This window comes from Beta vulgaris, chromosome 3 (genome assembly GCF_026745355.1).
Source record: "Beta vulgaris subsp. vulgaris cultivar EL10 chromosome 3, EL10.2, whole genome shotgun sequence".
NCBI lineage: Eukaryota > Viridiplantae > Streptophyta > Magnoliopsida > Caryophyllales > Amaranthaceae > Beta > Beta vulgaris.
This window is the reverse complement of record NC_079204.1, coordinates 54681515-54696705: the sequence shown is the minus strand read 5'-3', so window position 1 is coordinate 54696705 and position 15191 is coordinate 54681515. Positions and strand designations below refer to the sequence as shown.

General features: G+C 35.6%; 1 protein-coding gene across 1 annotated transcript; it reads right to left on the bottom strand.

The window, feature by feature from the left end:
• Positions 1-3701: 3701 nt before the first annotated feature.
• Positions 3702-6431, bottom strand: LOC130590855 (putative disease resistance RPP13-like protein 1). The gene has a single exon (XM_057393440.1). The coding sequence runs from the start codon at positions 6429-6431 to the stop codon at positions 3702-3704; it is 2730 nt and encodes a 909-aa protein (XP_057249423.1).
• Positions 6432-15191: the final 8760 nt, after the last annotated feature.

Genomic DNA, 15191 nt, shown 5'->3' with positions numbered 1-15191 from the left:
GGTAGTTGGACAAATTTAGAGGAAAGATGTAGGAGGCTAGGAGTATGTTTTATGAAGTCAATACTGTTAAACTCTCTTCTGCTTAAACTAATAAAGTGGCAAACTGGCAATGCATAGGATATTATTGTTTGCTAAGTGCTAATAAAATACGTGAAGTTTCGTTTTTTGTCTTTAACTGGGAAAATCAACTTTACTTAGCCACTGCTTTCTAGTTCCCACACTCCAGTTGTAATCCATTTCAACCTTCAATTAGTATACATTTTCACAAACTCTTCAAATTTGATTGAAAGGTGGTTTATTTAATCTAATGATTAGTTCCGTTTGGTTGGGGGTAAAACATTTTCAGTGTAAAATGATTTTCGTGGAAAACAATCTACAATGGAAAACGCAATTTCAAAATTAGTTTTTAGTTGTTTGGTTCGATGTAAAAAAAAAATGATGACATGAAAGGAAAATGAAAGGGAGAATAAGGAGGTATTGAGAGGAGTGTACAGGAGAGATAAGAAGGGCGTGTTCTCCCCACCTTATTTTTAGTTCAGTTCAATTCAATTCAATTCAATTCGATTCAGTTTAGTCAGATAAATTCAGTTCAGTTCAGTTTAGCTCTGGACAATACTTTTACTCTCACATATCACTATTCATTTCAGTTCAGTTCAATTCACTTTAGTTCAATTCAGTTCAGCTGTTTTATTCCGAAGAGAACAGGTCCGAAAAAGGAAGAAAAACAATTTTCCTTTCATTTTGAAGGGAAAATGGTTTTCCATAATTGGGAGAGCAATTTTACTCCAAGGAAAATTTTTACACTCTTTTGCAAACCACAACGCAGAATTGAAAATAAAGGAAAACCCTTTTTCAGAAAAATATGTTATGCATACTAAACGGAGCCTAAAAGTAAAGATAATTTTGCTGGATTAATGACTTGTCTAGTTCTCTTATCTCTCTCCATCTGCGTTTTTGGGTTGAACACTATCAAAATTCAAATGTCAATGGAGTAATGTGGATTTAGGATTGAGATAAGGGAGAAGCATATCAGGCCCTAATTTAGTAGGGAATGGGCCGACCCGCCAATTTCATTAAGTCTTATGAAAATGTTAGGCCTCACTTAGATATAAAAAGAACAAATTCGATATTGTTTGGTTTCTAAATATGGAAATGAAGTAATTGCAGTGAGCTTTAGAAACAATGCAATTAGTAATTAAACAATTCATTAGATGCAAAAGCTAGTTTGAGCCCCAAGGAGCCTCATTAGCTATTTTGATAATCTTGCTCGTCTTAAACTACATTTTGTAAAGGGTTTTAAGTGTTATAAGCGTGTTTTGGGTATAACATGTTACACCATAATATTGTGTAACATGTATAATGACATAAACTCCAACAATAATGGCATGATCTATAAAAATAATGATGTGAAATCTCATGTCATTGTGTCATGTATACATGCTATTTGAGTTATTTTTACAAAAGAAGCCATTCTATTTGAGTTATTTTCATATCTTTAGAGCCAATCTCTAAATTTATCAGCTTCCAACGTGTCCCTAACGCAGGATCGTAACCAACTAGCAAATAGCCCAATAAGCAATATGTTGTATGCCAAAGAATGGCGAGTCAGGAATTTAAATTCGGGGATGCACCATTATGATTCTGGGACACAACACACAAGACACTCAGCTGAATGTACAAGTGTAGGAAATCATTGTGTTAACCTGTTGTAAGTTAACATAGCATTCAATATATATAGTATTTACAATACAGACCTATAACTATAAAAGTATCATTCTACCCTTTACAATATAATATTATCCCTTTACATATAATATTATCCAATAATGAAGTCTGATTTCTCATTTTGCAAACCTTATGATATGTCAAGAAGCCTCTAAGCTAAACTATCTTCACTGGTCAGTGGAAAACAATTAACAAAATAAGCCATTCTATTCCTAGAAAGCAAATGACATAAAACCCTGTTTTCACTATATGTTGGAAACTAGTTTTAGTGCCTGGAAAATTATGAACGAAATTCCTTGGTTACAAATTGAATATATGGTTGCTAAACGCAACCTTACTTTACCAAATACAACCCTTATAAATATCCTGAATACCTTTTTTTTTGTAACTCCCTTTCTCACCTCCTCTTTCCTCCCTCTTTTCTTCATCTTCCATTTTCCTTCGAATTTTCATCAGATTTCTCAATAACAGAACAAATTGAGATTAGCTACTTGTGCGTGAACATATCCCAATTCTTTTTTGACGAGAACAAACAAGCAGAGCATGATATGTTTTATGGTGTATTTTGGGTTTGACGAGAAGGGTATTTTGGATTTGTAGAGTGCTTGATATGTTGTTTTCTTTTAACTTTGATGTATTACTGCATCTGTGATCTGTCTCTACAAAGGTAGGGTCAACGAGGGATTAATTACTTTTTCACAATAAATGCAGACTTCGTGCAATTTGATAATGTTTCATACAGATTACACGAAATAGTTTATGCTGTTTTGTTTAATTTACACGAAATAGTATGCACCGTTTCTTGTGTATTGTATGAAATAGTGTCGACTATTTCATTAATATTGCACAGTTTGATATATTTCCGGGAAAAAAATTAAGTAACTTGCTTACAACTGATTAAAGTTCATATGGGTCAGAATTATTGTCTATTGAATATCACATTCAAATTTATAATTAATTTTTTGTAATTTATGTTTCTCTAACTATTGGCGAAGGAGTAGAGAAGTTTTTTTTTTAGATAAGTTTTTTTAGAGAGAAGGTGAAAATAAGAGTTTAAAGGGCTACGTTTAGTAAAGTGGGGTTGCGTTTAGTAACTCCATTGAATAATAGCAAGAAGAAAGCTAGAGCCTAGATGGCCACGGCGCCATTGTAGCAGCTTGTACTCATTGTGAACTTGCACTAGATATTTGGAAACGCCAAGCTGTCGTGAAGAATTGGCTCACCTTCCTCCAAACTCCGGAGCCTTGTCTCCCATCATCATTTTCCTTTCAAAAAACATAGCATATATCTTTGTTAAAACAGAATTCATCAACTATATATGGGATTTTTAGGGAAAAACATAAGATATTGCATTCCTTAAACAACAAATTTTAAAGCATAATTGACGTCGAAACGCTTAAGTCACATATTCTTGTCATCTTGTGCTTCTTTTTTTCATCATAAAAGTGTTATAGTCTTTATGTTATGTGAGGGGGGTAGGAGGATTTTTATACTTTGTGCTTCTTAGTAAATCTAAAACTTAGATTTTTTTTTGGTAACTTGTAAAAGATTGAAAAACATCTTATATATACTCCATCTTATAATGTGATACATTTAAGTTAGAGGTGATCATGGGCCGAGTCGGGCCGCGGCCAAAAAAATTTTGCCAATTAAACGGTCCGTCCGAATTTTGTGCCCAAAGCCCGCTATTTCAGGCCAAAATTGGCGGGCTTTTCGGGTTAAAAACGGGCCGAGTAAAAAAATGGACTAAAACGTCGTTTTTGGCTTGCCCAAAGCCAAAAAAAAATTCGGTCTGGTTTGAAAATTCTGCCCAAAAACGGGCCGGGCCAAAACGATCAACTCTAAATTTAAGTTTTCTAGTTTTGTTTACTAAGTTGGTAAACACATGTCCTTTAAAAAAAAAAAAAAAAAAAGTTGGTAAACACATGTATTATCCGATGTTATAGTTTCAAATTTGCTGCTTTCAATGAAGCATATCATGGTAAAAATGATAATGTATGTACCTCGTCACTTGTATCATTAGATGTTGGAATTCTCTGACCATCAATAACCAAAGTTGGAATGCGCCTTATCTTTGTCCACTCGATACCCCTGAGTTGAAATTGATCCTTAAGCAAAGCACAATTAGTGATGGTAAGTTTGTTGATCGATGGTGGTAGCTCCGGCAACAAACCAAGTTCTTCGCATCCACTGATTTCTAGTTCTGTCAATGAAGTCAGATGCTTTAACCAAGGTAAGCTGATCAAGTTCGAACATTCCTTGACAACAAGATGATGAAGCTGGGGCATAGCAATGGCTTCCAAGTCTTGCAAACAGAGAAGATTCGGCATGTCCTTCAATGTCAGTGATTGCAGCTCTAAGGAGAATCTTAGGCAATCAGATGAGAGTTGGCAACCTTGCCATCCCTCCAAGTATAGATCTTCCAGTTTATTCAAATGCCTTATCCATTCTGGAAACTTAGGATGACAATAGTTTATGAGACGCAACTCTTTCACAGATTTTGGAGGCTTAAGGGCGTTAAAAACATCTCCTCCAACCTTTTTGTCCTTGCTTGTCTCGAGTTCCAACTTTTGAATGGAAGTCTTAGAGCATAACTTCGCGGCTGCAGCATCTTTCTCATCTTGAATATTTTCAAGATTTTTAATGCAAATTGATCCTCTAAGATGGTTCATATCTTTGAGCTCAGTGATTCTGTGTCCTTCTGTTTTACCAACAGTAAATAAAGGAAGTGCTTGAAGACAAGTGAGGTTTCCAATGCCTGATGGCATTGCATTCAAGTGCTTCATATCAGCTATATCCCAACTGATATGTCGCAAATTAATCAGCTTTTTGAAATTTTTGGGTAATGACTTCAATTTTGGACAACCTTTAAACTTCAGAATTCGTAAGTTGTAAAGTTGGCAAACTGAATTGGGCAACGATCTCAAACGAGTTCTAGATATGTCTAGGTACCGAAGGAGTTTCAACGTCTTTATGGACTCTGGAAGATCATGAATATCACTGTCACTAAGGGCAAGAACTCGAACGTACACTAAGTTCTTCAATAAATTTTGTAGATTTCTACTACCAATTTTTATATGACACAGAGGAAGAAATGTTCTAAGCCCCTTGAGAGTTAGAATATTGTTCCAAGTTGTACGTTGAAGCTCATGACACGACAGGGACAAGTGCCGAATACTAATGTCCCAAGGACGTGTTTCCATGTCTTCATCCAACCGGAGACATGTTTTTGATGCAATAAGCTGTGAAAACATGTGAGTAAAATTGTGAAGTTCATACCTTGGTTGCTCGTTGTTGTTGTTTGAAAGTTGAAGGATAAACCATTTCCAAAGGACTCGAAAGTAATCTTTTCCAATGTTCTCCAGGCTTGATTTTCTTGGGCATCGAAGGAACCCTTCTCCAATCCATAAGTGGATCAATTCCTCCCTTTTGAAAGCATAACCAGGAGGGAAGAGAGAAAAATAAGCAAAACATATTTTTACATAGTGTGGTTCTAACATGGAGTAACTTGATTCAAGAACTGATGTAATATAAGTTCTGAAATCTTGGATTTCCCACAGGTCTCTATCCAACAGGATGTCCCCTTGATCGTCCTGACCAGCTACTTTATGATGATTTAAGTAATCGGCGAGGATATTAGCAACCTTTGGGAAGCCATGACACATCTGAGCAAGGGTGTTAATATCATCAGCATCTGTTGAGTTTTGGATCCATCTTGAGATTAACTGTTCACAGACCGGAAGTGGCAGAGGATTTAACATATGACTAGTAGTATTGGTAGCATGAGCAACATCGCGATTGGGAGTGGTGATCACAAGTTTGCCCTGTTGAGGAGAATGACCAATTGAAGACCAAAAATAAGACCATTCCTCACTAGAGGTTACATCTAACAAGTTGTCCACCACAATCAACCACTTCTTCTTTTGAAGGATACTAATGAGTTTGCCATGCACTAGATTGCGATCTAATGTATGATTATAAGTACTTCTATAATCTTCTACCATTTTGTCAATTACTTCCTGAGGTTTAAAGGGACCTGAGAGCGAAATCCACAACCTGAGTGGATAAATGGCTCTAATTTCTTCATGATTTCGGATCATATATGCAAGTGCTGACTTCCCAATACCATTCATACCTGTTATGGTAACTCCTAAAGAGTTGTACATTTCTGAGGAGGTCAATTTATTAACAAGGGTATCAACTTCCTCATTCCGTTCAATGAGAAAATCAGGACTAGGAGGTAAAAATGAACTGTTACGAGAACGAGTGTGGCCTGGCAACTGATTTCGGACTGGCTGCAGACACTGTTGCAAGTTTTGCATTGCCTTTTCCAGTTTCACTGATACATCCTTGATCTTGCTATTATTGTACCTTGTAGAGATCCCTGCACCACTTCTACAAGTTATGGGCTCCGACATGCTTATCATGCTCTCGTATTCCATCTCACTCACCGCGTCTTCTGCATCATAGCAAATGCTGGTTATGGTGTACACCTGATCCTGCAGACCAAAGTTGTCAACTTGCAGCTGAAAGTTGTGATCCCTACTATAAAGCAGGGCTATGGCATTACTAATTAGAGCTCTTAACCGTGGCACTTCTTCAGAGGATTGGTTGATGTACTCTAGATTTCTGCTTAGATTTCTTAGTTGTTTCCGAACTACATCAATTAGTACAGCCAAGAAGGGAGTTATAAATGCTGGTTCCATAATGTTGAGATGATTTGCCAACTTCTGTACTTTAGTTTCAAACTCTAGTGAATTTGCACCTCTTCGTTCTGTAGGAAGAAAATCAGCTCAAATTAGAGTATAGCATATAGACTATGTTTATCCATTTTAGACTAACACTTTCAGAGGAATGTGAAATCCTTAATTTAGCACTTTGATTACCATTCATAGCCTTTAACCATATTGAGCATCAATCATGACCTTCTCGGTTCATTTCTTAGTACAGACTATAGATAGAAACGCTACGCTAAATCTATTCACTTGCCTCTTTTTAGTTGCAACATTTAATTGTTTTAATCCATATATCAAAAAGGCAAATGATGCGTCTAGGAAAAACGAAAGTAAAAATAAATGATAGGTGATCAAGTGGCGGGCCGAGATAGCATTTGAGTGGTTAAAGTGTAAATGGCTGTCTGAAATAGATCATGGCTACAATTTGAATGGACATGAAAATCAATTAGTAAGGCAACACACTGTTGTGCATAGAATTTTAGAAATTAAATAAAGTGGAATACGAGTTTTGTTACTTTATTGTTAAAGCTGATTTGATTGGAGATAGTGTTAGGACTCTTATAGGATCAGGATTATTATTTTTGTTGGTGTTGGAATAGAATTGTTGTCCTTAGGTTGTATAAATATAAGTTGATGATGGATGAGAAAGGTGAAACGAGCTTGTGTAAGGTGTTATTATTTCTATTTTATAAGGCAATATATAGGGGACACCAAAAAAAAAAGAGTTTAACTACCTGTTTTAATTTTTGTTAGATAAAAACTAAGATAACCATATCTCTATCTCGATTATGTAAGAAGAATTGTATATATTTTTACACACAAAGCGTGTATATAAGACTAGTTTAATTAATAACAACTCTATAAAAAAAGCTCTTGTGATCCAGGATTAAGATATCTAACTAGAGAGGAGAAAGTTTGTGCACCCAAAACAACTCAAGTACTAAAACATCTATTCTATTTATTCAAATGAGATCTTATAATGAGAAGGGAATGAATCTAAACCCTTGATACTAATAATATATTGGGTGTTTTCAAACTAAAAAGAAAAAAAGAAAAAAACAAGTGGTTGGACTTCTTCCTACCGTTCTCTACTTCTATCTTTCCATGGTAGCAACTCTACAACTCTAAATTGGCACTTTTAATAAGTTGACTTCCGTGACCTTAGTCGTGTTTGGTAAATGACTTTTTTATTGGTTTTTGGTTTTTAGCTTTTTAATTTGGTCAAATAATAAAAAAAGTGTTTGGTTACTGGTATTTTGGTTGGCTGAAAAGCTGGTTTTTAAACCAAAATGAAAAGGTTGCATGGAAGAAGTTTTTGAATAGGTTTTTGGCTTGTTGACCTATAAACTATCTAAAAAACAACCAACAGCCACAACTAATTTTACCAAACACTTCACAAACAACCGACTTAAACGACCAACTTAAAAAGACAATACATATAGTCAATGCTTCAAATACATATAGTCAATGCTTCACCATCTAGAATATAGTCAACTTAAACTTTCTTTTCTTCAAAATTATTTTTTCCTCAATTAGGTAATGGTTTGTTAGCCAAATTCGAAAAATAAGGTCATGAAAGTTAAAATTATAAAAAGTTGAGGGTCACCATCTAGAATTAAGATATACAATTTTTACCATCTAGAATTCTGCAAAACATAGGGTCACCGTCTAAAATTTTCCTTAAATTTATAATTATAAGAATGACATAAAATTATCATTCCGTGATATGTATGAAATCTTTTTTACCATATATGAAAATCCATTTATTCTCAAAACTCCCTATAAAAACTCCTTTAACAATCATTAATAGAGATGACCAACAGTGTGGACCAATCCAGCTCAGTCCACCTCGTGGGCCGTGTGGGTCGGGCCTGCAAAAAGCTCGATCCAGCCCATGCTCGAACCATGAAATTGGTAGGTGGGTTGTGGGCCAGATTTCTTGATCCCAACTCACTAAAGCCCGCTACTAAAACCGTTCAGCCTGAACCACGAAACTGGTCCAGCCCGGCCCATGAACTGGACCAGCCCAGTCCAAGTAAATAGTGAACCAAATTGTGTATATTTAAATCAAATTGTATATATTTTAATCAAATTGCATATATTATAATTCAATAAATTAAAGATAATGAAACTATTATATATTTTAATTCATTTTAAAGATTTTATGTAGCAATAATGAATAGTTTTCATGATTAAATAATGTTGAAAAAAATTACCATGCCGGCCCGCCAACCCGGTCCAGCCCACTAGACCCACAAACCGCCAAAATCGCTTCCTGAACGGTGAAAACCGATAACAGACCGGTGTGGGCCAAGAGTTTTCAACCCACGGACCAGCCCGCCCAACCCATGAATTTCACGGTCCGGTCCTGGGCCGTGAAATTTCATCCCAGCTCGCTACGGCCCACTGTCCGGCTCGCACTAGTGACCATCACTAATCATTAACACATTATCCGAAGCTAGTCGTACGTGGACCTGGTCCACACTAATATTATTGTGGACCAAAGCCACCTATATGACATAGTGACCATTTTTTATCATATAGTCACATTTTGAAATCTTAAGTTATACTAATCTATTATTATCTAACATATTGACAGTTTTTATTTATACAATCATCCTTTCTTACAATAGTTTACCATGACGAAATTTTCTGTTTATGACATAATATCATTTTAACACATAGTCACCCTTTTACAATTTATATCTGCTCCTCTTTTATATATTTTTTTTTAAATGATGACCCTTTCTTCATAATTTACATGTACACATGGTACATCCGGGTGTGTGATAAATGCACTCATCTGTGGAGTGATATACAGATACTTGATCTGATTTTTTTTAATAAATTATGAGATAAAAGTACTTTATATAAATATTACTAATAAAATATATAAGTTTATTATACTAAATATTAACTCGCAACTGTGCATCACATATGCTAAAATTTAGTATCTGATAAACTCCAATAAAACTCAACCTGAATTGACTGGAACCAAATTCAACCTAATTAACCCAAGCCCAATATAATCAAACACACTTTACCCCCCCTCAAGTGGTCAATATTATAAGGTTAAATTACTACATGCATTTTGGGAAATGGTAAATTATGTCAAGTCAATCAACCAACATTTGGTAAATGGCATGGCAAAAGATCATTAAATACTTGCTGTTCAACAATGACAATATAGCAAAATGAAATAAAACCACTTTCACAATGACAATATTATGAACAATACATTCAATTAATGTTTTGAAAATATGCATTATCAACTATGTAATTGTACTAATAAGAGACATAAAAATTGGTACTAAAGAAAAACATAGTCAGAGATTACCTGAAGATTCAAGGTGATTAAAAGAGGACAAATTAGTGATTCAGAATGTATTGCAAAGTTTGTAGATACTTGGCAACAATTGAGAAAAATGTTATATAAGATTCAAGTGCATCAATATAGTTATATAGCTGATTCAGAATGAGGGACTTTAATAATGAAATCCTCTAGTTAATTTTTTTTTTTCTTTGTTTATCCTTTGATTGCAATCATAGAAACAGTCTTACAACATTTGATATGCATTGTCAAGAAAAAGAAAAAACATTTCCTATGACAAATTCAGCCTAGGACTTTGAAGTATATGCCAAAAATATAGGATTATCAACTACCAAGAATGAGTAAGTGGCAATCATGCATGTACGAATTCAGAAGAGAAATGGTAAGCAATGAAATTGCCTCGAAAAATACAAGTGAAAAAATAAAAGAGAGAGTATTAACTAACGATAGCTACTTAAAAGTTAGCCAACTTAACTCATTCTTGCCAATATTAGATGCAAACACAAATTATTAAAAGAGACGGTCTAATTTTAATATAAAAGTAGACCTAGTAACTAAATGGATTAAACTAGTGACCGAAATAAATTAACCTAGTCACTATTGGGCTTTAGTATTGGGCTTAGCTTTGCCTAATTTTAATTTAAAAGTAGGCGGTCTCTTACAAGACAAACTATAGATGCAAATTAGTAAACAAACCTAGAGCAATTTTTTTTTTAGGTAAGATGAGGTCCTTTGCAAGGAAGGAGGGAAATTGAGGATCCCTCCTTGTAAGGGGTGAGACTCGATCTCAGGATATCTGGGATCGGAGGTAATGCCAACACCACTAAGTTATCACCTGCTGCTCAAACCTAGAGCAATATTAACCTCCTTGAAATCGAAAAAAAAATGTGGAATCGAAAGTTTAGTTGCATATTATTTTTTAGATTAATGGAAACCGCAATTGATTAGTATACATTTGGTGAATGATAGGGACATCATTGAGACACTTTTAGAACCTCAAGTTTATTGTGGAGTTTCTTGAGAAAAGGTAAATTTATAATGCAATTCTTCAACAAACGAGACGAGTACACTATAATAATTCCGAAATGAACAATTCAATAGTTTATAACATGTGCAACCTTGATGAATTTCTACGATGCTATCTTTCCATGGTTGTGAGAGATTTGTATGGTCGCAATGTCATGTGATATAATAATTGTTGTAAGCGAAATTCTATAAGAACGAAAAGGGACCGAATCTTCTTTCAAAAAGAGAAAGAGCAAAGGTTTTTTTTTCAATAGAAATAAATTGAAGATGCCTTGAACTGGCAAGACATTCGAATTTATGGATTACGTATTTATGTATGCCTGAGAAAATCTTATCTAGGAATTGAAATTTTCAGAACTTGCTGAAAAGGATATAGTAATTGCTAGGAATGTATCAATTTGCTTCGGATATAAGATCAATCACCTTAATTAATGAAGTTTTATTTGTAAGTTGTAAGGAAGAAGTAAACCACAATTATTGACTTGTGTTTCATCACCTGCATTGATGCACACAATACTGATTCCAATTGTTTTGATCGTGGGATATCATCGAGAAATAGGAATTTGTTATCAAAGGATTTCTCGCGATTATTTCCAGTATGGAATGAGTCAATCATCTTAAGCTAATCTCCCGATTTCAGGGTGTGCCTAACGAATGACCCCTTGAGGTCTAACAAAGCAGCTTATGCCATGGGTAAGAGTATAAAATTATGCATTAAGAATGAGTTAGTAGCAAACGTGCATGTACACATTCAAAAGAGAAATGGTAAGCTTTTAAATATTTGATTTCTTTTGTTATGGAAGAAAAACTAGATTAATTGCATTGCTAAAGTTATTCAACCTAACTCATCCATAAAAATGATGGAATTGAATTAAAGATATAATTATAGCACTATTAGCCTCTCTAAAAAGTGAGAGTCATTTGCGAAATCAAAAATTGCATTATGCTTTTCTAAATGAAAAGTGCAACCAATTAGCAAATTAAAAGTTTCTTTAATTTCTACATTTTATTCTTTCTATTATTAGGATTTTCACGACGCCCTTTGTTATCTTTATTGGGCTTTTGTGAAGCTTGAGCAAACAAAGCTCACATGGGAAGCTTCGAAGCCATGATTTCTCGGCCCAACAACAATCCAGCCCATGACGCAAGCCAGGATACCCAGCCACCCAGCTGCCCGAGCGGGCAAGCTTGGGTCCGGGCAGGCAAGCTTGGGCCCGGGCAGGCCAAGAGCTCGAGCGGGCCTGACCCAGCTCGGGCGGGCTAATGGTCGTGAAATGCTTCTGCCTTCAAGGCAGAATGTGGAGCTCACACATGACCGGGCAGGCGTCCCACCCCGGACGAGCTAGCTCCTGCTCGGGCGTGCGATTTTAATGATCTGACGAGGCAATATGTAGCATTTGACTTGGGCCCGGGCAGGTGGCATGGCCCAACCGGGTTCGTTTTCGGGCTCGTCCGGGCAACCTAGATATGTCGGGATTTTTTACGTTTTTCATCTTTAATCTCGACTTTTGATTTGTAATAACCCCCTAAAAGCATATAAAACCCCCCTCTTTTATGTTTTAGGTTATCATTCACACAAAGAGAGATCAACCTAGGGTTTAGTGAAGAGGAGAGAGAAAATAGCATTAAATCATCCATTAGTGCTTGTATTGTTCATCCATTTTCTTAATTCATCAATCAAATGTACTTGCTTGGTGGGTTTTTTCTCCCGATGCTCGGGTTTTTCCAGTCGTTACTCGGTGTGCTTTTCATTGCTTTCTCCTTTGTTCTTAGTTTCATTACTTTTCAGTTGATTGTTGATTAGTGGTAATTACAAGTAATTAGTTGGTTAGCATAATCTAATTCTCAACAATCTCTTCATTAATAAATTTCATTTGCAAGATTGTCTAGTTTTTTTTTAGAGATGGCAACAGTGCGGGCCAATCCAGCCCAGCCCACCTTGTGGGCCAAGTGGGTCGGGCCAACAAAAAGCCCGGTCCAACCCAGCTCGAACCGTGAAATTGGTGGGTGGGCCGTGGGCCAGATTTCTTGAGCCCAGCCCACTAAAGCCCACTTCTAAAATCGCCCAGCCCGGACCATGAAACTGGTCCAACCCGACCCATGAAGCAGACCAGCCCAATCCAAATAAATATTGAACCAAATTGTGTATTTTTTAATCAAATTGTATATATTCTAATCAAATTGCATATATTATAATTCTATCAGATTTAAAAATAATGAAATTATTCATTAATATTAATATTTGTATATATTTTTAATTCTATTTTAAATATTTTATGTAACAATAATGAATAATTTCAATGATATAATAATTTTTTAAAAAAATTCTCATGCCGGCCCGTCAGCCCGGTCCAGCCCACCAAACCCACGAACCGTGAAAACCGGTAACAGACCGATGTGGGCCAAGATTTTTCAGCCCGCGGACCAGCCTGCCCAACCCATGAATTTCATGGTCCGGTCCTGGGCCATGAAATCTTAGCCCAGCCCACTACGCCCCACGGTCTGGCCCGCCCAGCCCGCACCAGTGGCCATCACTAGTTTTTTTGGATTTCAATTTTAGCGAATTGAATTTAAGGTTATTAAGTGATTATAAATTTACTTGAACCCATTAATTACCGACTAATAATTAGTTTATCAAATCGTCTTTAGACCCCTAACATGAGATTAATAATGCATAAAACATCGCCCAACTAAGATTTATAAATGAAAAATATAATAACAGAGACAATCTTTGTGACACCCTATTAAAACCACAAGAACTCCTAGAACCACAGGGGTACTTTGGATTTCTTGGAGTGGATAAAGGTACAATATAAATATTATCTAACATGAGGAGTTGCGTTTGATATCTCATTGTTCGAGTTATTTGGAGATTCCAACAATAAGTTGGTAAGAAAATAAGCAACTTATACTTTCAAAGCACAAAAACTAAATCGAATCTACATGGAACATAATTTTGTGGAACTAAGTTTTACATGAGCACTAACACTGAAAGTTACTATACTTTATAACACTATTATGGGAAATCATTGTATTTGTAGTTGGCTAGTTGCTAGGAAAATATTGTATAAATAGCATATCATTTTGTTAAGAGAACGTATTGTGTCGGACTCGTCCGACCATAATCTTGGTCGGACGACTTTCAGGTGGTTCCAATTTTTTTTCAGGTAGTCTTCATTTTTTTTCAGGTGGTTTCAATTTTTTTCAGGTAGTCTTCATTTTGTTTTCAGTTAGTCTTCTTTGTTTTTCAGTGGATTTTTGTGCTTCAGTTAGACTTATTTGGGTTTCAGTTGGTCTTTATTCTTTTTCAGGTAGTCTACATTTTTCTTCAGGTAGTCTTCATTTTGTTTCAGTTAGTCCATTATTTCTTTCAGTTGGCCCATTATTTCTTTCAGTTGGTCCAACTGAAAGAAAAGAAAGTCCAACTGAAAGAAAAGAAAGTCCAACTGAAAGAAAAGAAAGTCCAACTGAAAGAAAACAAAGTCTAACTGAAAAAAAAGAAAGTCCAACTGAAAGAAAACAAAGTCTAACTGAAACAAAACAAAGTCCAACTGAAACAAAACAAAGTCCAACTGAAAAACAAAACACTAACCTATGCTTTCTCTCACTTTCTCCTTCTTCTTCATTCCTCTTAACTGATATTTTTTTCTTCTTTATTAGATCCAGGTCCTTCTAGAAGTGGCACTGCATTTGATATCATTTCCCTTTCATCTCAATCATTGCTTCCGGAAATCAAATTCATCGGAATTTCATGGTTGTATCTCGTCGATTTACGTTGGTGTTTGTCGCGATATTTCGTTCTTTCATATCACTCCCAGACCTGGAGTAATGGCGGCGATGAAGTTCCGGTGAGTTAACTCAACTCTCGTCACTCTTCCCGTTGTCCTTGACGAGTATCAATGCGATGAAGTTCCGGTGAGGTTTTCTGGGATTCTCCTTTCTTATTTTGTTATTATCTTTATTTGGTTGGGAGATTTGCGGATCATCAAAATCGAAAGACATGTCAGCCATAAACAATGAAAATGGCAAGTCACTGAAGTAGCTAGCAATTAATTCTTATCTGAATGGTTTCATACACGTAGATGTTGTAATCAACTCAAGACAAAACCGCATGAAGTTTGAGATACAAAAATTATTGAACAGATCAAGTTATAGAGAGCTGTATACAGCTCATACTATGGCTTCAAAAAAGTCCTATTTTTATGCATTGGGGAGTATTATAAATAGATGTATTGGGCTCAGCCCGTCTGACAGTAAACAATACGTCAGACGGTCTGACCCAATACTTTCACTTTTGTTAAATATAACCAAATGAGCTCAAATATTATATTAAGTTGGGCGAAAGTATGGGACAATTGAAAACACCAGACGAA

Coding starts and splice junctions, on each gene's coding strand:
- LOC130590855 (XM_057393440.1), bottom strand. CDS start 6,431: ATGGAACCAGCATTTATAACTCCCTTCTTGGCTGTACTAATTGATGTA.